The sequence below is a fragment of the Myiozetetes cayanensis genome, unplaced genomic scaffold (assembly GCF_022539395.1).
Source record: "Myiozetetes cayanensis isolate MyiCay16 unplaced genomic scaffold, myiCay2020 scf1, whole genome shotgun sequence".
Lineage (NCBI taxonomy): Eukaryota > Metazoa > Chordata > Aves > Passeriformes > Tyrannidae > Myiozetetes > Myiozetetes cayanensis.
In genome coordinates this window covers 126,345,439-126,371,749 of record NW_026086604.1, presented here as the reverse complement: position 1 = coordinate 126,371,749, position 26,311 = coordinate 126,345,439, and the positions used below count along the sequence as shown (strand labels likewise).

Below are 26,311 nucleotides of genomic sequence, written 5' to 3'. Positions count from 1 at the left end.
ATGTCTGTTTACTCCTCTTTTGCCACTGCTTTTGTGTGTGAAATGGCACAGCCTCATGTCAATAGAAGTGTTCAGCTCATTGGCTCCATCAGACTGTCCAAACTGTGGAACAGGGCTTGGGCCAAATTTCCAACCTCTTCATTAATATCCTTCTGTGGTAATTAAATGCAGGTCAGTGGTATTCAAAAAGCCATATGGAAAAGTTTCAGCAAGTAAAACTTAACAATCACAGATTAGTAAAATGCAGATAATTCCGTGGCAAAAATTGCTTTTCTTGGAAGGATATGTATTACCTGGCTAATTGTGTAAGCTAAGTGTCATTTTACATTCAAGGACCAAACATCTTTTTGAACTAAGTTTATGTTTGGACTTGGGTACATTATCAGATGTAACATGGTGGGAGGGAGTTGCTGGAATTGAAGTTGCTGCTTCAACCTGATTAAGTAACCTTTAATTCTAGGCATATTTTTCTAATTTGCTATACTGAAAAACAACCCCACAAGGAGTCTAGGCCTGCACAGCAAATATGCCATACAGATTTATATACATATATATGTGTGTGTATATGTGTGTGTGTGTGTGTGTATTGCCTTTGAAATGAGACCTTCTTTTTTTCTGGAGATTATATTTGGAAGTCGATGTGTTCTTTCAGACTGCTTAAGATTGTAGCTCAGATCCCATGTTCAGATTCTTCTATAATGTACATGCAGCTTAATGTTTTGAATGAAATATTCAAGAGAAGAGTTGCCCCACTGCATTTCCAGGAAGAATAATCCTTAAACTAGATCAATTTTTCAAGATGATAACCAGATTCAGTGTAGCCTTTCTGAGTACACAAAGGAAGACTGACTACAGACATAACAATATGTTCCATACTAATTTAAATTTCTCTCTAGGTTTTAAAGTAGGTACACTTAAACTGGGGAGGTATGACTCACTACATTGAAAGCAATAAGACAGACTATAGTCTCCATTAGAAAAATGCACATAGGACAAAGTGGTGGCCAGAGATTTGGCATGGCTGAGCTTCTCTCTGGTCCTCACATTAAGTTGGATGTATCCCTTTTTAGAACTGAAACCTTAAAACCTATGAACTGAGAGATACGTTTGGCACTGTACTTGTACATGTATCCTGGTTTCATCCCCTTTCATCTAAGTAAAATCAGTTCTGCCCATGAGAAATATTTATTTACTTGGTTAACCTGTCCACTGATAATTTGTGTAATAAATCCATTATGAGTTGGAACTTTGTATGAACCACCATTATGGGGCTTTTGACGTGGAATATCTTCTGTGTATCTTCAAATCAGACAGGGATACCCACATGTGATTAAATGAGGAAACAAAAAGCATGCAGCTTGGTCTCTTGAACTCAGGTTTTGTTCTAACTGACTCAGATGGAAAATAAGAAAAAAATAGTATCTTAGCTCAGAGTCTGGATTTCAGTTCTGTAGATCATAATGGTTTTCTGTTAGTGAAAACCAACTGTATTATTAGTCAGCCCCATATCATTTATATTACCATTTTGCTAGGGAAACATTCCCTTTTTCAGTCCTGATTCAGTCATTTCTCTAGGTTTTCTGAGAGAGGCCCAATTTTTGTTCCACAATACATGATCTTATAACAGTCCAGCTCAACAGCTAGAGATGAACACACACCTTATCATTATAGCTAGGTTGCCCAGATACGATGAACACAGTACTTTGTGTGTATTTTCCCAATTGGCCTCTGTTCTTCTTTCCAAAGACTTTCCATATAAAAGAGTTCTCAATAAATCCTACATGATGCTAATATACTTCTTGACTTTCGATTTTTGGGGTCACAGAGCAAGACACAAACAAGCAGAAACTTATTTCAGGTGTGACTGTCAAGGAGCTCTTGCAAGCCACTTCTGAGAAGCCAAATCAATAAATAGGTTTATGAAGCCATTTCTAAGAAATTTCACATCAGGAGTTCCGATTACATCAATACAGATGTGAAACATCTCTTGACAGCTAAGGAGCTGACTGGAGGTATGACTTCAGATACCTCTTGTGCACATTTGGTAAATTCTCAAAGCTAGGAACCTCAATGTTTTTCTGTCTCCCCTGGTATATTATACAGATATAAGTGAGATGATTACTGTGGAATTTCTTCGTTTTCTTTACCTCCTTCTACAACTTTTTGTAATCTTACACAGGATCATTGAAATTGTCATAATCAGAATAGGCTTTCCAAGGGCCTTTGCTGAAAGCTGCCAGAACCCAGCGGCTTCAACTAAAGTTGTCTATTAGCCATGACAGATAATGCAAAAATTTACTGGCAATGATGTTTTTCCTAACTCCAATCAGCAAAACATTTGATTTCAGTCCTTAAATATGAGGGGTGGTGTATTCTGTAAATATGAAACTCTTACCCAATTTAAAGTCATATTAGATTGTTGGCTCATTAATACAATTTAAGAGGTAGCAAATTTCATAGCTTTACAATATGTTGTGCTATAAAACTGGGTTCAATTTTGGTTAATGGAAAAATGTTTAGTTAAAGGAAAAATTACTATCAGCCAAATGAACGTTTACTCATTAATTCATGTGAACTGCCATGCGATCTATCAGATCCCTTCTAAATAAAACAGTCCTACTGGTTTCTACTCTCACCTCCTATGGAATATTTTTTTCGTCTACATGTTTTATTTTTACCCTTTTTTTGGTTTTTATATCTTTGCATTATGTACTGATGGTATTTTAGATGTGACTCCCAGATTTTTTGCTCTACAGCTCATCATACATCTCTTTACCACAAGGCTGAAAATAGGAAAACAAGGAAGAGTGAGGGATTGGGCAATTTGTTAATTTGTTTTCCTATGCAAGCAAAAAAATTTGTCTCAGAAGCAAAATCAGAGTGGGAGGGTGATTTTTACCAAAGGAACAAATGCTCAATGCTTTTCTCAGGTAGTGGGGAATAAACAGAGCATGCAGTTAATACTGCAGAATGCAGACTGGGAAAATCTTTGTAGGGAAGAGTCAGGGATATTGTCTTCCCCCACACAGGAGCATCACAAACTATTGGTGTAATTCATTGCATTCCGAAGGCAAAACACAAGCCTTTCAGAAGTACTTTATGATACCCTGTAGATGAATCATCCCTAGTTGGGTTGGTTTGGCAGTATCCAGAGAGGGAATGAATTCCAGCAACAAAATGGAAATCACATTGACTCTCTCTCAGTTTGGTTGGGAAAATTTTAAACAGTGGTTCACACTACTCTCAGCTACTGTTGGTCTGCTTTTAGGTGGCAATGACAAAAATGAAAATAGTTCAGCAAGGTTATATTGATGATGTGACTCAACATGAGCTCAATCCTATATCAATTTATGCAATCCACAGGGCTGGCCTTGTATGTGAACATTCCCATACCACTGACTGATAGTGTAGCAACAACCATATTTCTCACTATTTCTCTCTTTTTCAGAAAACATTTATTTGTCCATAATGTGGTTTTTCACTGGACATATAAATAAAAATCTATATTACCCATTAATTATAAGGATTATTAGTACTACTCATCATCTTTGCCCATGATGGTGTTTCTGTTTCACAGTAGTCTGATCCAAGCTTTCTAAGCCAGAGTGACCTGAAGAAGTATATGAAACTTTCCACTAATGTCTGGTTGAGTGAGGCAAATAAGAACTCAGAGAGTTTGCAATAAATTGTCTAGTTGAAGTCTGAGCTGTTATACCTTTTCTTTCAGCAGGGCCTGTTGGCATGGGTACAGCACTGCTCTTCTATCAGCTTCCACAGTTTTTGGGTTAAAGCCCATCTGCAGAGACAGAAGTCACAAGGAAAAGAAATACTCTATGTCTCTCAGGGACTTTATGGTATTACAAGCCATTTCCTTTCTTCTGGAACTAAAGAGGGGTTATTAAAGTTGGTTGAGGTATCTGGATCTCAGCTTCAAACATCTGTCATTTCAGGAGAGGAGGGGTGGAGGAAGACAGCTGAAGATATTAGTTTCATGCAAATAAACCAAAGTGAATGCTACTGTCTGAGTCGGAGGACTCTGCATTGTGTTTGGAAAGTTTGATGAATTCTGCTTTACTACACCCAATCTAATGATAGCAGAAACAAAAAAATGGCTACATTAACTGTCTTTTGATTTATTATGGATTATTTCCTGATCTGCTAATTTCCTCTTTCTCTCAACTATGTCTTTTTCAAATGTCTCAAAAGGGCAGTGAGAAGAACAAATCTGACACTTAGAAGCAACTCCATTCAGTGTATTTTAAAAGCAGTCCACATGTGAACTAGCTTTTCTTTGAGGAAGCAGTAACCACTGAAGAGCTCTTTCAAGAAGTCGACTTTTAGCATAATCACAAAAATATTTCGACAGTATATCACTTTTAATAGCTGCAGTTATTTCTGTCCTTTTCCTAAAATGCCATGCAATCAGATTTACTTGGTTGGTTCCATCTCTTTACTAAACTGTCAGGTTTTTTGTGGGATATAGGACTTGTGTTTTCTATTTTAATTTCAAGAAAAGCTGTCCATGCTTGGAAAATATTGGTGGATTGGGTACAGAAATCAGCCACTCTGCCGCACCACAAAATGTTTCATTCTCCCCTAGCTTTTTTGTAGTGGCTTCTATACACTGCCATTAAGTTATGTGTTTGACCACTCTTCATTGCTTATCCTGGTGTGGTCTTTCCCTTTTCAACTAAATGGATGGAGTCATAAATGCATATCTTAGAATTAGATGCATTGAGGTCAGTGAAAGGCTATATTTAGTGGTTGATATTGGACAGAGTTGCCTTGTTTTTTTCCTTATTTGGTTCCTTTGTTGTTTTCTGCTCTTTCAAAATCAACATAAATTCAGATGTGCTTTCTGCTCCAGCAGCCTGCCTTCTAAAGGTGCCGAGTGCCCAAATCCATGAGACTTGTATGCAGAACAGGCTGAGGTAACAGCATGAATGACTAATATCCTCCTTTTCCTCTTGCCCTTGAGTTTCCTCCTCTGTGGAAGCCAGACTAGAGCTCGGTCCCTCCAGAACTTTTAAAGAAAAGAAATACTAAAAAGTTTAATGGTCCAGAAAGTATGGTTGGAATACTTAAAAAATAAAGAAAATTTTCACTGATAATTATAATAGTGCTTTTCCAGAAAAACTTCCTCACCTTTTTGCTGCTATCTAAGTTTCAAGCAAGAACTCAGCTCTTCAGAGACTTAAAAGAAATGACAGACCCTAAACTCCCTCTAAGCTTCACAGAATTTCATAAGTAAAATTGTTCCCAAGAACCAGCAGCATGTCCAGTTCCAGAGCTGACTTGTCCAATTCCTCAGTTTCTAGTGAGAGGGGGCACCTGTGGTCAGTCTGTAAATCTCAGAGAAGACACGTGGCACTGAGCTGACTGCAAATTTTCCCCAAAACCCACAAAATCCTTATTTGGAAGAGAAAGTATTTTCCAACCTGAATTTCCCTGTGACCCTATGATCCTAAATATGAATCAGATTCTGCCCATTTTTGTAGTAGTTCTCTGGTAAATGGACTACTGAATGTCTGCCTGTGAAGATACTGAAGCAGCTCTCATACTGGAAATACCGGCACCCAGAGTCCCAAATTTGTTGCAGACTTTTGTAACACATACCAAAGTGTTGTAAATCTAATCAAGTAGGGCTTCTTCAAAGATAAAGAGGCTGTTTTGTTTTCTTTTCTGTTTTGTTTCCTGATGTGCATCGTTAGTAGGAAGATCCTTAGAAACGCAGAGCACAGTTTGTGCCATAAAGATTTCAGTAAAGTGTCTTGTCTCTTAGACTTCTGTTTTAGGTTCTTCCTCCTATTCTCAGCTGATAGCAGTTGCTTTTTTTTGCTCCTCCCATTGGAATCTACACCATTTCTACCATTTGGTGATTAAAAATAACTATCATTTGGCCTAAGATTAGTGCACCGGTACTTGTGGGGAGACTGTGTGTAAGTCAGCAGAAGTTACACCCACACATCCAAAGACTAAATGTAGTAGTACTTGGAAAATAGTTTTTGGTGTCTTAGGTGAGAGGAGAGACCTGCATGCATTAGCTTTATAGAGAGGGATGAAAAGGACTACATATACAAAAGACAGAGTCTCCTGTCTTCTGTATACCACTGAACTCAGAGACATTAGTGGGGGAGGACAGAAAAGGCACTGAAAATGTGAAAATGTATATTCTGGCTTGTGTGCCACAGTGTCTTAGCCAGTCCTGAGATCACCAGTCTTGCTTTCCTGCTGAAATGCAATAGCTGTTAACATGGAATCTGCTAGCATCTGCAGCTCAAAACAAGGCATGCCGTGTTTTCCACATAGCCCATCAACTTTCAGTCCTAAAATATCTTAAAACTGACTTATTTCCACAAAACTCAAATCATTATATTTTCATAACAAGAGTGGGAGAAGGAAACCTTCTTCCAGGCAAGGTCAAAGAGCAAATAAGGATCATTCTTTAGTGTAAAGGAGTGTCAATTGGATTCACAAAGTTATATGCCTTCCCTTGGGTTTTATCTGTATCTTTCCAAGCCCTTAGCAAAGCTGCTTTTTTCAAGACAGCTTGGATCTATTGCTGTCTTGTACAGAACTCTGAGGAGTGATACACCCATCAAAGCCAATGGGTATCTAATAACAAAATAATTATGTGCCATATCCCATCAGTCTCTGAAATGACTGTTAATATAATTACTAAAATTAGTAATTAGCACTTTGAATTACTTGAGGACTGTTTTTATACATACAAAGTCTAGCAACAGAATACTCCTTTGCTTAGAGCAATGCTGAACAGATATCTTCCTCATTTGAAACTGAGATTTCAATTATGAATTAGGAAATGATAAATTTGCTTGTCTTGGATAGAAAATTTTAGGCGGTTCCCACTTCTAAGCCTTTTTTGGAGGGGCAGATTGTCATATACTTAAATGATATGCTGTCACTGCTAGCAATAGCATTGTGCTTTTTGCAAGTGTTAAAATAGTGATTTGTAACCAGTCTGTACTTAACGATGGTGTTTCTCTTCCTCGTTCTGTAGTCTTCCTTCCAGACCAAATATAAAGAACATGTTGGCTATTTGATATGGTCAGCTTTCTTTTTTTTTTTTTTTCTTAAGTTTCTTTGTTTTACTGATAACTTGCATTATACCTTTCTGAATTACAGGCATCTAATATGCAGTTTGGAGAAAACCTAACCTTTGAATTTGCCGAGTTAGTCATGCAGTATTTTTAAACTTTAGCTAGCTAAGAAAAAAAATATCTCAGTCAAAAACCATATTTCATAAGAGAAAATTATAGAGATATTGATGGTTTGCCAAAACCTCAAGCAGTGACAAAATCCACAGTGTCCTGAAAGAGATGCCTTTGGAAAACCATTCCTTTGCAGATGGCTTAGATTATTGATACTTACAAACACATGACATTATTTGTTCAACTCAGAATTTTAAAAAACTCTGTTGATAAAAAAATGCAGATTTGTCACACTATCCCAAAATCGCAGAGAAAAAAAAATCACCAGATCCTGCAATTGTTCCTGAGGGCATTTTACAGTTTAGTAGTTGTTGATTTGATTACATTTCAACATGACCTAGTGTAAAATATTTTAAGAAAAAGGGAGGAAGGAAGGGAAAAAAGAACCCAGCTTTCCTTTGTTGATGTGAACATTGGGTTTTATAGTTTTTCTTGTATATCTGAAACTCCCAGTGCTAAAAGGGTTTTGGGTGAGCAAGAAATGCAGGGTAAGATGTGAAATCAATAAGTGACTGAGATCCTTCCACAGATTTTTTTTCCATAAAGGATGTAAAATACCATGCAATTCCCTAGCTGCACTGCAAATGATGGATAAACAGCCATAGGCATGACTTTTCTGTTTGGGTTATGTAACTGTTCTCAGCGCAAGCTACTTGCAATGAAGAGTACATTTGGTCCAAATTCAAGAAAATTATTTCACCTCATGATTTTTGTCTCCATGGGAGCTCTATGTGAGGAGTGAAGCCTCTTTCTGTGTCACCTGGCACAAAATATAAAACAGTTACTCTTCTAAAGTGCTGTAAAATGCCTCAGAAACCAAGGAATCCATCATTGCAGCCCAGGATACAACTTTCCTCTGCCTTAGGTCTAAAATCAACAGTTTTCCACTCTCTGCCGCTGTGGCTGGATGACTGACAAGTACTTCCCTGAAAAGAACTTTTGTATATGGACAACATTGATATAAGGATGATTAACACCCCCAGCTTCCCACAAAGGGAAGGCAGAAGCACGTGCTGCGTGGCTAAGGTACTGTTATTATCCTTGGAAGACAACTCCTGTGGGCCAGAGAGAAAGAAAAGATAAAGTACATTTATCTTAGCACAAGATGACAAGCAGATGTCCTACATGGAAGCAGCACTATGCTTTTAAAAATCTGTTGTATTGGAGAAATCAGAGCATTTTCATTATCTCTTATCTATGATAAAATGTGCCAGAGTGCATTAAGATCTGTGATTAATTCATTTTGGTTGTTCTTATAACACCATTTAGTATTTTTGCAGCTAAGTTGTATATTCATTCCACTTCAGTTCCATATTGTTCATGAACACACACGGAATCACCATCATGGAGAAGAACATGCTTAACATTTGCTGTCTCATGTTTACATATGTAAATAAATAGACTAAGTGAAATTTGGACTGGAGTTGTGAAGAACTGCTGTTTGACATGAGTTGTCTGGGTTAAATCCATTCTTTCTGGCAGGATAACGATACATTATAAAATGTCCCATCACTGGTGGGAGTGGATGACCCAGGGCTGCTGGTTTTTGAGAAAGATGTGGCCCTCTGATGCTCTAGGAGTCAGTAAATGTAAGATGTCATAACCATGCTGACTTATTAAGGCTTTGAGACTGCAAAAATGTTTATCTCATTCCTTCCTCCTCTAGAAGGCTACTCATGGAAAAAAGTAGTAAAAACCAAACAGCAGAACCTTGTAGGTGACAAAAGTGGCATGGAAACTAATTTCATGAAACTAAGGCTTGTTTGGAAAAAGGAGAAATAAAATTGTCTATAATGGGAAGTAGTCATTTATTCCTGTGTGATCTTAGCCACTTCCTAATGCTCTATGGGTGCAGAGTCAGGCTACTCATATAAGAATCTGTACAGCAGTTTACTGTAGGAGATGTGAACAGTGCCAAAGCAACTCATGTTCCCACCCTCATTCTTAAATACAGACTTGCCTGTGGTACCTTCTGTGTTTCCACCACATAGCTGTTTATTTGTGCCTCTCAGTCTCTCAATCTCCACATCTATGTGCAATGCTTAATTAATTTCCAATTATTTCCAATTACATAGTGACACTACTTATAAAAGGTACATCAGTGAAAGTGACGGAGTTGGGTGAATCTAACAGCCTATTATTCTTCAGATGACTGACATCATCTACCTGGACTTGTGCAAAGTATTTAAAACTGTCCTGTACAAAATCCTTGTCTCTAAATTGAGGAGGCATGGATTAGACAGATGGACCACTCAGTGGATAAGGAACTGGCTGCATGGCAACACTCAAAGAGTTGAGGTCAACAGTTCAATGTCCAAGTGGAGACCAGTGACAAGTGGTGCTCCTCAGGAGTCAGTGTTGGGACCAGGACTTTTTAACACCTTTGCTGGCAACATGGACAGTGGGATTGAGTGCCCCCTCAGCATGTTCACCAACACCAAGCTGTGTGGTTCAGTCGACACACTGGAGGGAAGTGACACAATCCAGAGGGACCTTGACATGCTTGAGAGGTGAGTTTGTGGGAACCTCATGAAGTTCAACAAGGCCAAGTGCAAGATCCTGCACCTGGGTAGAGGCAATCACAAGCACAAATACAGCCTGTACTGAGAATAGATTGAAAGCAGCCCTGAGGAGAAAGACTTGGGAGTGTTGGTTGATGAGAATCTCAACATGAGCTGGCAATGGGGTCTCCATCCATGGAAACCATCAAAACACACAGTCATGAACAATCTACTCCAGTTGATCCTGCTCTGAGCAAGGGATTGGACTAGGCAATCTCTAGATGTGCCTTCCAACACTGTCAATTCAGTGAGTCTGTCTCTGGCACTTCATACTTCATTTCTCTTCCCTGTCTTGGACATTATGCGGAAGCCACAGAATCACAAAATATACCAAGTTGGAAGGGACCTACAAGGATAATCGAGTCCAACTCCTGATCCTGCACAGGACCATCCCCAAGAGTCACACCATGTGCCTAAGAGTATCATCCAAACACTTCTTGAACTCTGTCAGGATGGTGCTATGACCACTTCCCTGGGGAGCCTGTTCCAGTGCCCAGCCACCCTCTGGGTGAAGAACTTTTTCTAATATCCAACCTAAACCTCCCTGACACAACTTCAGGCTGTTCCCTCAGGTCCCGTCACTGGTCACCACAGAGCAGAGATCAGTGCCTGCCCCTCCTCTTCCCCTCATTAGGAAGTTGTAACTGCAATGAGGTCACCCCTCAGTCTCCTCTTCTCCAGGCTGAACAGACCAAGTAACCTCAGCCACTTGACTGTCTCGAACTCTACAGTCTTTCCAGGACCACATGAACATCAGGGCATCCTTCTTCTCTCCCAGAAAGGAAGTAATTTGCATTCAGAAGACCTGAATAAAAAAATCACTTGTTTAGGACAGCACTTACCAATGTGTTTGGCTTTGAGCAGGCTTTTGAGTCATTGAAATATTTGGGAACCTAAAGAATTAACTACACTTAAGTTCATGGATTGCTGAGAAAAGATGGACTTAAGCAAGTTCTTTCCTCACATAGGGCCTTAAAATGTTCTTGGTCCGATATGTTGATCTTCTGACTGTGCCTGGGTTCTCATGGCCTGTGCATTTATTGTGAGGGTTTGGACTGAATGCCACACTAGAGATTTATCTGCAACTCCCTTACAAGCAGCTGCAACTACTACACCTAACTTGGCAGGTTGAGTTGTAGATAATTGTTCTTGCAGCATCGGTACTGGCTTCTAATTCATCTGTGGCTTCACATAGTTTGAGTGATCAAATGCATTGGTTTGAGGAACTGATGCTGTAGAAACCACCAAGCCACCACCACAGCACAACTCATGTTTCTATTTCTGTTCTCCAAATATGGAATTTGCTATCTCTGTGGGCTCTCTAAAGTTTTGCTCTGATATTTCCATCACTTGCTATGAAGTGATCATCTGTTGTGTTTCTCTGTGAGGAGAAAAGCCCAGGACACCAAGATCCCAGCCTAACCCATACCTCAGTCTGTGGGGAATTTCAGCAACTTCTGCATAACTCCCCTGGATAGGGACTCTTGAGCCTCTCTCCTGGAGAAGAAATGGGCAGCAACAAGAAGCTTAAGTCCTTAGATCAGTGGCTGGGGCAATTTATGAGCATGGGGTTGAGCTGTCAAGACTACATCTGTGTTTTATATCAGATAGTATCAGAGAATATGAAGAAGTAATTCAGTAGGAGTGACCAAAATTCCAGGACTTGTCCCTCATAGCCAGGTTTCCCAGATATTTGCTTGAAAGAAGTGGCTTCACCTTCATAGGTGCTTTTGCCTGGAGCTGCCTAACTGCAACACTTAGAGAGGGCTTTGGTTTATGTGATATTTTGAATATGTGCTTCTCTAGATCTGTATTTCATTTGCAGTACTAAAAAAAAAAAATGTTTCTTACTTAATGGCATTTCTGACCATGGCACCAAGTAAATTTTTCAGGTAATGCTGTTATTTCTTCAATTCTAGAGGCCTTCACCAGACAGAGATGCTTTAGTAAGACTTTTGTTACAAACCCGTCATAACAAAGTAGTCTCTGTCCCACAGAACTTGCAGCTGTAGTTAACGGTGGTGGCAGGCAAACAGCATGACCCATGCCCTGAGCTGGCTGCATGTTTAGAAGCTCTGGTCCAGAAGCCTTTGGCCAATACTGTGCTGAAACCATTAGGCCCTGCTACATGCAAGCAGAGTGCCAGAATGCCATGCTTAAGCTGACATTTACCATCTGCCATCTGCTCCAGATTCTGGTCAGTCTGTGGTATGAGCAGGGACAACAGAAGGTCTCTGTGCACCACCCACAGACACATGCCCTCAGGCTCCAGGTCTGAAAGGGTGGTGCAGACCCATCACTTCAGGCTTGTCAGTAATTTAATCAAAACAGTTAAGAGTGCTCATGTATAACTGCTAGAGTATCATGACCCAAGTAAAATAGACAAAGCAAGGCAGTGCTTGCTTCTCCAACAGGTAGGCATGTGAACGTTAAGGGTTTGACCCTCCAATTTGATAAGCAGACAGGTCCTAATCAGAGAAAACAGATATTTGGTTACTTAGCATGTAAGTAGTTGGGTGGAGAGAAAACTCGATTTCAATGTGTTGCTGTTATGAAATTGCTCCTTATTTCTCCAGGCTTTAATCATCTCATCGTCAGTCTAACAAAGAAAGTATGATACTCATCAAAGACTGTGTTCTCAGGCTTGAGAATGTATGTATAGGAATTTAGGGTTACCAAATTGATTGGTTGTTGCAGTTATGGATAAAGGCATGCAGGATCTCCCTGTGTCACATTGAAGAAGTATCATGATTATCTGCTTTTGCAATACAGCAAGAAGTTTTGCTGCTTTTCTGAGTCACCATGACGCCACCAAATTAATAATATTAGCAAATGCACTTTCCAAAAGGGTTGAAGTGTAGATTCCCTTTTGACAAGGCAGCTTGTTGTCTTTTTTCCTAATTATTTTACTCTTGTAGTTACATGGACTGAACCTGCAGTTACAGAAATGAAACTCATGAGGCTGGATATTGCTTTTCTGCAGACTTGGGCAGAGCACTCTGATTCTACTGCAACGCTCAGATGTCAGCACTGAGGTTAAATTTCAGAGCTACCTACCCTGTAAACTCGGCTAAGAGAGAGCTGCGTTTCCTGACATACTCTTTTCCTTCTTTTTAAGGACTTAGTACTTTTTCAATAAAAATAAATTTAATTTGTGGCTACATTTCAGCTCCATTGGTTTGATGGTATAAGTGGAGCAATACCAGCTTTGGATTTAGAGCAGTCGTGTGGCTGAGTCTCTCTGTGCAGCTTTCATGTGGTCTGGTGAGACATTCTTAGAATCCCCAAACATTTTTGAAGATCCTAAACTGGAGACATTCACAATTCTTCCCTCCCTCTCTACCATTAATCCTTCATGTTTTAACAAGCACTGAAGTTAATACAGCCTACACTCTTTCCTGTCACACTGGGCCCCCCTCCCTCCTTTCTTTCTCTTGAATAAAGCAATCTGTTCTTTCACGTCCGTACTCTTGTAAATCAAAGCGAAAGATGTCGACACACACCATAACCAAGTATAAACTTCCTTTTTTTAATTAAACAGGATTCTGAAATTTGGTTTGAAGAAGTGTTTGTTTGGTTTTATTTATTTTTTTTAATACGTGAAGGATGTCAACTCTTTTTATTTTATTTTTAGTAGAGACAAATTTTGTATCATACCACAAATAATCTCTAGCACAAAATCTTTCAGATGTTATTTCTTAGTTTAATAGGAAGACAGCTGGAGGGAAGCAGTACAGAAGTCTTGGAATTTAGAGCTTTTAGAATTAAGAGGTAACCTCTTGGGTAATGGTTTTGGTACACATAAATCATGTTTTAAGTTCCTTTTCAAATTTCATTTCAAAACCAGCTGTAATTCTGTTGCTATACTCTCTCCTGTTTTCTCGTTACTTTTAATTATACTTAGACATTTATATGAAACACAGAAATATCCAGATTCACAATAGCTGGTACTAAAAGTAAACAAGACTCTTGGAAGGAACACAGCCTCTGTTTCAGTGTACAAATCCAGGTATCTTGGTAGCCAGAGCAAATTCACCCTAAAGTTGCCTCTTTCAAGATATCTTGCACCTTTTATGCTGCAAAAAGGATGCTACGGGGCACTAAACTGAACAAACCAGTGTTCAGATCTGATACCACTACTTTTCATGATGATTCTCAGCCCATGACCTGACAGGGAAAAAGGGCTTTATTTAGTAATTCAGTCACTGCCTTATTTCTAGATGATGATTTTAATCCACCTTTGCAGTTGAAGTATATCATCCATATCTGTTCTGGGAGCAGATATAAGTGTGTGTAGCAATGCAAGAATCAAATGATCTCCTGATGGCCTGGCCAGAAGAAGGTTGAGCAGCTCTCAGAGGGATTATGAGTTCTTAGACTTCAAATGCTGCTTTTGATGAGCAGGGGTGAGAGCAAAAGTTTATGAGTAAATTGCATGTGTAGTTTTGGTCTTTCTCTTTATTTTATTTATTCCTCAGGAGGGCAGGTATAGGTGATCAGAGGTCCAGTCCCTGTTCTTCAGTTCCTATGGATGAAGGACTACGAGTTTGGCACCTTTTCATGGTTCTAGCTAAGCAGCAGTACCACAGCTTTGTCCCTCTGCTCTCAGTCCCTCTAAGCCAATTCCCTCAAGCATGGACAAGGATCTGTCCCTTCATCTCAGCTGCAGTTGATTTCGTTGTCCACTGCTGTCTGTCAGACTGACCCAGAACAGCATAACACTGACGGCAGTGCTTTATCAGATGTATTTGCTCAGCCAGAAAGTACACCCAGGAGTTTCCTGAGTGCCTGCTGCAGTATAACCTGGTGTTCTGGAGCCTAGAAATGCCTGTAAACTCCTCAGATTGCTTCTTCCCACTGACAAAGTATTGTTTTGAGATCCATCTGGTGTCAAGCGTAGGCATATGGCACCAGTATGGCAGCGCTGGCTCCGGGAGTGGTTTCCTGCAGGAGAGGTCTGGCTGAAGGCAGAAGCCTACTGAGAGTCATTATTGTTTAGCACCCAGGTCTTTGTGAACTTGTTCGACTGGTGGCTGGGCAGAGTGCCATCCGAACGTACGGACATGAGCAGAGACAGCTCAGTCTCCAGGGCCCTACACACATCAGATGTGGGTACTGAGGTTAGGCCTCTCAGTAAGGAGAAGCTAAATGACTGTCTGTTCCGAGCACGTGTACCTGTGGTTGAAGGGATACACCACCATTAATCCAAATCTGGGCCCTATTAAGCTTTAAAATAAAAACCAGCTTTTCCAGCCACTTGAAGAGGGCTTGGGGCCTGTTTGGATCAGTGCATCAGCAGGGAGGGAAGAGGGAAGAAGGGGGGAGGCAGAGGTGGTTCCACAGTGCTGCTCCCCACAGGCTGAGACAACCTGATCCCACCAAGGCAGGGGACCAGGGGTGCTTCCTTCATGCCTCTGAGTGCAGACCTCTCCAAGGGCTAGGTAACATTTCTGTTTCTGATGCCAGCCCTCTCTTTGCTGTGACAAGAGCACAGACATTTCATGTTTTGTTTCTTAATTGTGTTTTCAGTGCGGTTCTTCTAGCAACTGGGAGCAGAAATTCTAGCATTCAGGAAGCAGGATTGCCTGTTTTCCAGGCAAAAATCCCTAGGTTTGCCAGTCTGAGCTTCGCCCTTGGGCAGTGCTCCCACCTGGAATTAACTCAGGCTGGCTCCCCTGGCCCTTGAAGAGCTAGCTGCTCATCGCCACAGAGAGGCAGAGCATGCACAGGGGATGAGGCAGCAGCACCAGGGTGGTGGCTCCACTTGGAGAAGAACATCTGGGTGGAAGATCGCAAAGCCAGAAGTACCAGAAGAAGCCTTTAGTAAGGCCACTAAGAAAGTTAAAATGAGACAGAGAAAGCAAAATCCAGTAGGCTGTATTTGCATAGAGGGGGAAAATACCTGAGCATTAAGCTAAAGTAGATAATGAAATTATTCACTGTACAGTGCAATTCAGAGAAATGCAGATGACTAGACACTGGAGTTTGTCCATTTCTTGTGAGTCCCAGCAGCTGAAAGATACAGGTGCTCTGTGGCACCCATAAAAAGATAATGCTGGGAATCTCCCATTCTAAATGTTGCTTTTGTACTGTGAACACTAAACTCCCCATGGAATTGCCTTCTGACGTGATTCTTCTTACACTTATTTATGTACTGTTGCCATATACTACGGAACTAGCTGCTTCTGTCCTCTACAACATATAACTAAGCACCAACTAAGCATAAAATGTCCCTAACTGAAAAATTGTGAAGCTTTACCATTGTTACTGGAAAGAACTGTGAAATTTCCCTAGAAAGGTGTGGCAGAACTGCAACAGGGGATATGCTGTTATTTTGAAAACTTCACCATGTGCTGGATCCTCCCCCTTTGAAGTCAGTGGCAAAACTCTTAGAGGAGCAAGACTACTTGAATGGGCAAACAAGAGGCAGCCTGGAGGCAAAGAAGCTTATAGGTAATGGTTTCTGCAGCTCTCCTTGAGCACATTGCTGTTCAGACAGACTGGAGACCTGTCTGACGCTCTCTCCCATTATGGCTAAGAAATGAATGCTTTCAAAGCTGTGAAATGAATGGGCTTGATCTTACAGCCCTTACTCATCTGAGAACTGCCATTAATTTTAAGAAAATAATCACTATACTAAGTGGTATGGAGTGGAGTCCTTAAATTGTTAAATTCTAATATTTGACAGAAGTTTTTCTTTGATAGAAAAATAATACTGAAATAATTAAAAGGATGTGAGCATTTCACCATTTGAAGACTGCAAGATACTTTGGAGCAATATGTAAAACTAGAAGCAGTGCAGAGGGCTTAACTCCGTGTCATGTCTGTAGGTTATTTTTGAACTTTATGAAAAACACACTTTAGCAGTTTATATCCTGACCATTCAACTGTATTCTGGCATTCTGAACTCCAAAACATGCTAACCATGAAAACAGAATGTTTAAAAATACACTGTCCACTTGGCTTCCTTGGCCTGCTTCAGAGTCTCCCAGGTTTATTTGGGACAAACTGAGAACTTTGTTGTGGAATGACTGTTTGAATTGGGGTTTCTTAAAATACATGTGGAGCCTTGTAGCTGCTGTGGGGTGTACACAGTGGTGGAGCTGTACTATTTTAAAATCATCTGGCTATTTCATTTCATGTAAGAATATCTGTCAGCTTAGTTATAAGGAATGATAGGGGTTGATTAAAACAACTCATGAAGCCATTAAACAAAGAGATAAAATGTAGAACATGTGCTGTAAGGCCATTTTAATTATAATGTGGGGGGCATCTGTGGAACTGGATGGCAGCTGCAGTGTAGCTGAGTTTTTAAACTGCTCTTAGCAGTACCCACATCTTGTTCCTTACAGGTGGGGTTTCTTTCCTGTAAAGCTAGATCCTTTGGAAATGGTGTCTGGAAGCTACCTCTCGTTGCTGTGACTGACCATCATGTAATTACTAAGCTCAAGCACTTAGATAGATATGGACTAAAGTAGGCATTTATGTACACTAATCATTTAATCATTAGATGCCAGACTAACATCAGAGAAATATATGAAAAAGCTTTAGTCAACAAGCAAAGGTATCACAGATGTCAAGTGAATGGCCACAAAAATCTAGAGAGATTGGGGAAGAAAAAAAATCAATGACAGCTTTTTTCATTGTCTTGATGATCTTACTAGGTCAAAAAGCCAGTATTAAATATAATGCTATGTGCTATAAATATGTCTATTAAGTTAATTTAGCATATAATCTGTCTTTAAACAATAGATATCAGGCAGCAAGTAAAAAGTATTCAAACTTCATCTTTTGCTTTATCCTTATTAATCTAGTTATAAACATCAAGAATTAGCATAATTAATTCTAGCCCTATCAGAAGGGATTTCAAGTGTCTGGTAAGTTCAAATCAGTCTATAGCCACTAGAAATCGGGATGAGGAGCAGTAAGGAAAGGAGACAACACATCTGCCTATGTCAAAGTTTTCACGACTCCGTCCACTTCTGCCAGAAACAGGGCCTAGGTAGACATTGAGTCTAGTTCAGTTTGGCAGCTATGATGTTCCCAATTCAACAAAGTTTACTTAAATGTCTGCCATGCTTTTTATGCAACTGAAAACTGGTAATTTAGTTAACCCTTTGTCATTGAGTAAAGTGTGTTCCCACTTAGGAACGACAACATTAAAACACCAACACAGTCATTAAAATACAAAAAAAAATATTTGTTAGCAAAACTCACTGGGAACATCCAGAAAATGGGTTTTTAAAGAATGCAACAATTAACAGTGAATTTAACTTTCTGATTGTAATTGCCACAGCAGTTCAAGTCTTACTCTGCGGCTAGTAAACATCACTAAAACTGCCATTTAAAAAATGACATTTGCTTTTGTTTGCAAACTCTCTTTATTAGTATGTGAATTCTCAGGAAATTGTTCTATGCAAATTGGAAAGCAAATATTACAGCATTCATACAAAGACATAGCATCCAGTACCAATTATATAAAAATAGGAAATAATTCCTTAGGAAGAGAATGGAAGACTTGAAGGAGTTACAGCTTGTTGCTTTCAGCTGTAGCTTGTTGGCACATGAAGATTCTGAGGATTGTTCTCTTGAAGATTTCAGTTATAGTATGTTATTTTAAAGATGCTGGGAAGGAGTAGTTGGGAGAGATACCCATCTTCATACTGGCTTGTGGGGCACTCTATCAGGTAGCCAGGGTAACCATTATACCAGTCTGGTTCGTCACCATCCCCAACTAAAGAAAATATACAAAGACAACTCAGCTGTCATTAAGACGAGGAAAAGCTGAGTTCTGCTTGAATGGTATAAAGCATAGTGGGGTTCCCTTTGCGATTACAAGAGGACCTTGGCAGCAGAGAGATCAGTCGTGGATCCAACAATGAGATGCAGCTTGTCAGCTGATGCTCTCAGGACAGCACACCTTGAGCTGGACTCTGGAAGGTCTCTCACAGACTCATCTCATTGCCTGAGAGCTCAGGGAGCAGTAGGGGAACAGCTCTCCCTGATGGGCCAGGATGTCAACCTCTGTCCAGCTGGTATCTGGTTACTTGAAGTTCTCATTTTTGGAAATGAAATTAAGCACTTTCCCATCACTGTCATGGAGAGGTTATCTCAGGTTTTTAGCATCATGCTTAGACTCACCCTTTGGTGTATATTTTCCCGAGGACCAGTGGAATAACGCATTTTAGGGTCAAAGTTAGCTCTTTGCATGTGTCCTGTTGGCTTTAGTAGAATTACTGGTGTGTAAGGAGTATGAACAGAGTTCATACAGTGATTCCTAAAACACAAAATGCTAATTACCATATGATTCCCTAAGGAGAGCATTGAAGATGACTAATCATGTAACCCATCTCTTCTCTACTTCTTTTACTACAGTCCTCTGTGATGTCGGTCTGTTTTGCCCGCTTTCACCCAAACTTGGTTGTCGGTGGAACATATTCTGGCCAAATTGTCTTGTGGGATAATCGCAGTCACAGGCGCACTCCAGTTCAGAGAACTCCCTTATCTGCTGCTGCTCACACGGTAAGGACAGAAATCAACTCCTCCTTTCCTAAGAGGAAATGGTCAGCGAGGAAATGGTCAGCAAGGAAATGGAACTGTATAGTTGTGTCTACAGTGCTGGTTGCCACACAGATGAAAACGTAAGTGAGGCCCTTGGAAGGAAAGAAATAGGTAGGAGAGATGTACAATCACTTCCTGTGAGTGCTTAACCATCACACTTCATACAGTCAAGTCAGGAGGTTATTCTCCTTTCCAAGGAAAAGGCAGGATTGAGTACAACACTTGAGTGAGGCACCTTTGTGCCAGCTGAGTAGCACCGTAACTCTTGCTCTCTGTTGCCTGTAAAGACAGCCAGGTCACTATAGAGACTGTGTCTGTCAGGCCAGCATAGAAGACAATTTGAATCATTTGTTATTGTCTTGGTGTACACAAGTTTCTCCTTTGAACCAGATTAGGCACCTATGATGATCTGAGTGGAGTCCTGTAAGTCACACTGGTGCCCTTTAAAAGAGTGTGACAGTTTGCTTCTGTTTTCTAACTGAGGAATACATAAATGCCTGCCATGGTCTCCTGCTCCAGACGGGGCCGTAGGGTAGAGCTTGTGCACTGGGGGCCAGTTTGTTTCCATAGAATGATGTGGGAGAACATTTTGCTGACACATACAGGTACCTGCAGATAGTGATAGTGGAAATGGTCTCTAATATTATCTGGGAGATACCCACACAGAGTAGTAACACAAAATGCCTGAAAAGGAAGAGTTTCTCTGTGATACAAGGGTGATGTCTGTGGTCAGAGACTATTGTGCTGGAGGAAGAGACGAGCCTGGATTACCTGCCAAAGTGTCCTCACTCTGCTACTGCACTGACCTCCAGTTGATTCTGAACAAAGATGTTGTGCATTCTTGAGCTGTCCTCCAGAGTTTAGGCTTAGGCAGACTCTTCAGAAAAGTTGGAAAGTGGAGGAGCTCATCTTGGAAGTGGGCTTAGGGCAATTTCTTAGTGGAAAGTGGAAAGGAGGACAAAAATATAAAGTATGATATAAGAGCGCAGAAAAATGCAGATTTTCAGAAACATAAGGAAATAATTCAGAAATTCAGAAAACTCAGACATTCAAAAAAATTCAGAAACTACACAAAGCACTATAAGAGGTAGGATAGTAATCTTGTTCTAGCAGAGTGAAGGATTGGACAATGTGATGGTACTTCTGCACCTCCAGCTTTCACAATTCTGTGATTCTAATCTTTGGAATTGGCATATCAAAGTTCATCTTTTTGTTGACTGTGACAACATAACCCTTGGAGTTAAAAGACAGCTCTAGAAGCCATGCCATGTAAATCGATGCAAAAGATTCAGTGTGGAGCCAGTATTATGATGGCCAGTCTCTTACATTACAAAATGACAGGTGTGCACAGACAAACTTAGTGGGCCAGGCAATACAAATATTATTCCCTAAATTTCCACTATCATGAATGTTGATGTAATTATCTAATGATCTGTGCCATGGGTTGCAACTTCAACATTGCTTTTCATTTCCCTAATGTTTTGCTCATTTTGTTGCCAATAATGTTGTTCAATCTGCATGAAAAGTAACAGTCTCTCCTGGAAGTGCAATTTAGAGATGTAGCAGACCAGAAAACTAGTGGCAAGAAGCTGACTATCACTGAAAATTGAACAACTGGGACTCAAAATCTAGTGGAAAAGCAAAGATTAATGGGAAGTAATTTGTTTACACTCGAAAATTGCTTAAGGCAAAATTGTACCTCCTGGAATTATATATTAAAGTAGTTTTATTATTGCAATAGAGAAATATGTGCTGTTTTGCTTTTGACAAATATAAATAAATTACTTTCGGTTGTGGATGGGCACTTTTATGCGCTGCCACGGATTGGTATAAATAAGTGTTTAAACAGTTTTAACATGAGGAGGCGTGATTTTTTTTTAAGGAGTGATCAGATTTTACAATAAAAGAGTGCTTACTTTATGTTTATAGATAGGAATTACTTACATAAACTGCAAATGAGGTCTTGGTTGCAAAAGGCTAGCTTGAATCCTAGCTGCCAAGAACAAAAAAAAAAAGAATTAAATTAAGACAACTCTACTGTAACAATCTTACTTTATGTACTGCTATATGTGAGTTGAATAGTCATTTTTAATTTGAATTCATGCTGTAAAAAAGGGTTTTTCTCTTTTCTTTCTCTTGCTTTGTTTATTTCAAACAGATAGATCATGTTGTTTTCACTCCCTTAAACCTTCCTGAAATTTAGTATCACTGATTACTGCCTGGATTCACCAGGAAAGAGGATTCTACCCGCAGCTTACTCACTAATTTCCTTTCACACCCACCACACATCTGCACTTGGGACAACAGGAAATTTTAATTAAGACAAAACCCTTTTGCATGATGATTTCATTTCCAAAATAAATAAAAGCAAGCTGGCAGCAACCCTTTGAAAGGAAGGAGCCTGTTTAGACTTTCTGTTACATACAGTTGGTTGTCTTATTCATCCGCTTTCCTTACATCTTTTCATTTCTGCCATGAGTTTTATTGCGCATGAAATTGATGGCTCATAGCCCTGATTAAAGCCAGATCTGACACACTGAGGTGCTGCTGGAAAGACATGGCTTACTGTCTTCCTCCCTGCTAAATATTCTAGATAGTCCACTGCTTGCTTTGGCTTCCTCCCACCCACTCTGTCTCTTTGGACTACTGGAGTTCAAATGCCCATGAAAAAAATAGGCCTGTGCTTATTTTGCACATCAGTATGTAGCAATCATGTTTAGCACTGGGGTCATTAGCTTAACACAAAGCAAAAAAAAGGTCCATCTTATGAGGGTAACAGTGTAAGGCACGTGAGAGGGACCACTTAGGGTCCATTTGATGGTCTGGGAGAAAGCAGGGGCCAGACAATCTCGAGAGAAAGAAAAAAATCAGCATCAGAATGGACCTTGTGACTTACTGGTGTGTACAGGTGACCTCCAAGCACAAGGTACCATTGCAGACCAGTAATTGCTCAGTCCCTCTCCATGTGTGCACAAACAATGTTCATACAGGTGCTGCCCATTTTGCACTTGGGGAGGGGACATTTACTGGGCACTCAGGTATCAAACCTGAGAGCTGGTCAGAGCTCTGAAGATTTATGCCTTTTCCCACTAGCTGGTTAAGTGATCTGCAGCTGAATCTTGAAGTAGTCTGACATAAGTGGTAGTTCTGCCATTCCTTTCAGCAGGAGCAAATGCTGTGTTTCTAACTCTGCATGGAGTTGGCTTAGAAGCTCCATAGGGATCTCTTGTAAGTTGGTCCTAATTTTCTTTAAATAAGGAAAGTATTAGAGAAAAGTGTTATTTCTTTCTAGAAACGCAGGTCTTCTATTCACTGGCAAAAACAGCAGAGAAAATAAATTTTTCTTTGCTTGACTTTTGTATATGTTTAACCCTTAATTCAGCAGTATCACTTGTACAGGTCAAAGGAAATTAAATCTTGTTGTTCACACTGACTGATTTTTCACTCTGCAGTTTGCTGAACTTGACCTATCCCTCATACGTCACCATCAGATATCAGATGACACTTTAGGCTCAAAATGTTACCAGGTTTCTTGGAAAAGGAGTAGGCCAAGTTTCATTATGCATACTATGTGGATTTCAGCCTCCATGGAATGACTGTGTTATGGTGAACCAGGTGTAACACCCTAAATTTAGTCATTCCCCATTTATAATAACAAAATCAAAAAAGTGGATTGGCCAATGCTGAAGAATGCTGATGGGGTGGTTCATGTTCTACAACCAGAGTGCATTTGCAAATATTTATCCTGCAAGCCAAATTCTGACAGAGTTCAAGTTTTATGCAGCTGTTTTCTTGAATAAAGATTGCATTTTGATTCCGTTTGGACTATTTGCCTCTTTCTGCTGGTTATTTTCTGTGTCAAAAGCCATCAGTAGAATGATACATGTCCCTGTGGGTGAAATCTCATCCACATAATTCAGCATTACTCAGCTGGGTTGTTTTATTATGAGGAAAATGAAACTTAGAAAACATTTCCACTTCCACAACATACTTCTTAAAATTTAAATTAAAAAAACTCAAGCAAAACAATTCCTTTCTGGCAAAAGATGAGTCTTGTATTTTCCAGGCATTGTGTGACTACTTAATCGTTCTTTAAAATAACATATGAGACATTAGAAATATGTCTGTGAAGATGTGAGAACGGCTCTCTGATTTCCAGTGTCAATGTGTTTTCAGCATCCTGTGTATTGTGTGAATGTAGTTGGGACACAGAACGCGCACAATCTCATTACCGTCTCTACGGATGGCAAAATGTGCTCCTGGAGCCTGGACATGCTCTCAACTCCACAGGTGGGTTTGTTTTCATCTATACAGGGGAAAAAAAGTGCCTTCAGTAGAGCAGGATACCTGTGTAGTGGAACACAGCTCCTAAAAGCCAAAACCTCACATCCTATACAAACTAAAGCCAATGGATGCACTTGAAAGAGTACAGCTTGCTTCCAGCAGTCTCTGCTAAGAGCCAAACCCATTTCCTTTACCACAAATCATGTAATTATTGTAATGCGTTAATACATAGGTCAGTTTCAAGTGAAAATGAAATAGTCCATTTTAAAGCACGGTAATTACAGAAGTCGCCTGTGGTATAAATCGCACTTATTCTGCAGCATTGTTTAACAAATATGGACTAGATTGCACTGCTGCTGAACACACCCTAGGCACTACGGGTTTCCAAGGCACACAGTCAGAAAGCTTACTTTGCTGCCTGCCTTCAGTAGCCAAAGGAACAAACAATGCAAATCAAAAGTTTTAGAACTAATCTCCTCTCCTGGAATGTTTGCTACCATTGTCTTTTCCTCCCCTCCCCTCCTTTGTACCTGAAATAAAAGGAAACACAGGAAAATTGCCCAAACCACTAGTGATTATAATAATGGAAACTAAACAAAGAATCCGATGCTGAAAAAGATGTACAGAAAGCATCTTTTAAGTGTTATCTTCTGGAGTAGTACATTTTCTATTCTAACACATCATTCATTTTTTATACATAATTTCTTAGAAAAGAAAATTAATATCATTTTTACTAAGCATCATGGGATCTCATCTTGTTTCAAAATGCTGCATAGAAACTCCCCTTACTGATTCCATTAACCATCCATTAATCATGCATTAATGTGCAATTGCTATCAAATTATTTGCTTTTCAGTGTTGACACAAGAGGTGGGACTTCTCTGTCCTAACCTCAGCCATCTAAAAGTTGAATCCATGTCAAGTCTAAGATAGCAATTCAAGTTTCCTTTATATTTTACACAGAGAGAGACTGGTACTTCTGGAGAATGACTCATCCCACCCAAGTGTGAAATGCCATTTCAGATATCCCCCCTGGGATACAGAACTGTCCAATCTTAGGGTGGAAGGGGCTTCTGGAAGTTATCCCATCTACTCCCCTACTCAAAGCGAGGCCAGTTTCCAAAGTTTAACCACGTTGCTCGTGTTTCCCAAGGCAGCAGTATGGGTCTGGTAGTTGTGCCCTGGGACTATGAAAAACCAATACTCTTCTGCAATAGAAGTGGAGGCATCTAAAATGGCCCAGATATCTATGTTCAGGCACCCGAATCCCTTCCCTTGTTTCTCATATAAACATCAAGAAGAGAAATCCCACCCTTATGCATTCGTTTACTGGAATGCTAAATTCTGAAGCACAGATCTTTGAACATCTGAGTTCCAGTTACCTCATCACTCAGATGGAATTTCCCTGCTCCAAAACGGGCTCTCAACAAGGATGGGAACACACCCCGCATTACGCTGAAGTTTGGCACATGGCTCATGGTGATCTAGAAAAGAAAGGCATAGAGCTTGACGTCAAGCTACATGCCATAGTTTTAAATTGGGAGGAGTAAAGTGTTGCTGATGTGTGTCAGTCTGAAACTTTCCAAAGACACAGATCCAGAGCACTTGTGTACAGCCGTGGTGTGGGCGCTGGGAGGAGAGAGTCCACCACAGTCTATGGCCATGTCTCCACAGAGACACTAAATGATGATCTTACCCCAGAAGATTTTCATAAAAATACATGGTCTGTCTCCCCTATTCACTGAATTTTTTCTCTCTCTTTCTGTCTCTCTCACTCACATATTCACAGAAATATGGAGTGTTCTCCCCATACATTTTCCATGTTTTGCCTTTGTAATAGAATCAAATGTATTTCAAAGAAAAATATAAACCAAGCAAAACTATTTCTCTATGGATTTGCATTGCTCTCCTCTCACAGGGACACCCACTTTCTTTAGTTACAGAACAAGAACCCTTCTGAGAAAAACCCTACAGGCTTTGGCCATAGAAGAATAGCAGCTTAAACACTTTAAACATAGAAAACAAACCCACTTAAATAGCTAAAAATGAAAATGGTGAAATCATTCAGCCCTTTTGTGGATTCTTGGGTTACACCATTTAGGCTGAAAAACCAAAATGTTGTGCAAAGTCTGCTCAAAGTGTTAGCATCTTGCAATGGCCACAAACTGGTGATTGTATTTGCAATAGTAAAAATGAGCATGCTGATTTACTTTGAAATATAGCTACCAAATGAAAACAGAAAACATTCCTGCTGGTTTGTAGCTTGATGGTGGAGTCTAGAGGGAGTGTTTCTGGTTGCCTCAGAAAATCCCTGAAAAGTAATGCTTAGAATGGTGGTAGTGACAGAACCCCAACTTTTTAATTTTGTTCTGCAAAGGGAAAAATGACACAGTGCAGTAAATGCCTCAGATGCACACAATATTGCATGTGCTTCCTAACAATTGATTTCCAAAGTATTTGTAAATAGAAGGGTATTGCATGATTTATTAGAGTCTGGGGCTGGCAAGTGTAACCATTAAGGTATTACCTTTAGTTTCTGCACCATCAGAGTTTAAATTCTCACCTGTCATCGCTGCCTGATTTAAAATGATTCATGAAAGACCAGTGCCTTCCTGCCAGTCTCAAATGTGTGACAGATAGCATTGGGGATGGCAGGAGCATCCTAGTAACATT

General features: G+C 40.0%; 1 protein-coding gene across 10 annotated transcripts in view; it reads left to right on the top strand.

The window, feature by feature from the left end:
• Window positions 1-26,311, top strand: part of DYNC1I1 (dynein cytoplasmic 1 intermediate chain 1) — a 186,015-nt gene that overhangs the window by 119,053 nt on the left and 40,651 nt on the right. For all 10 annotated transcript variants that reach the window (XM_050327259.1, XM_050327252.1, XM_050327267.1 and 7 more), the window contains 2 exons: window positions 19,169-19,315; window positions 23,531-23,644. In XM_050327259.1, coding sequence (XP_050183216.1) covers window positions 19,169-19,315; window positions 23,531-23,644 — 261 coding nt within the window. The remainder of the gene's footprint in view (window positions 1-19,168; window positions 19,316-23,530; window positions 23,645-26,311) is intronic.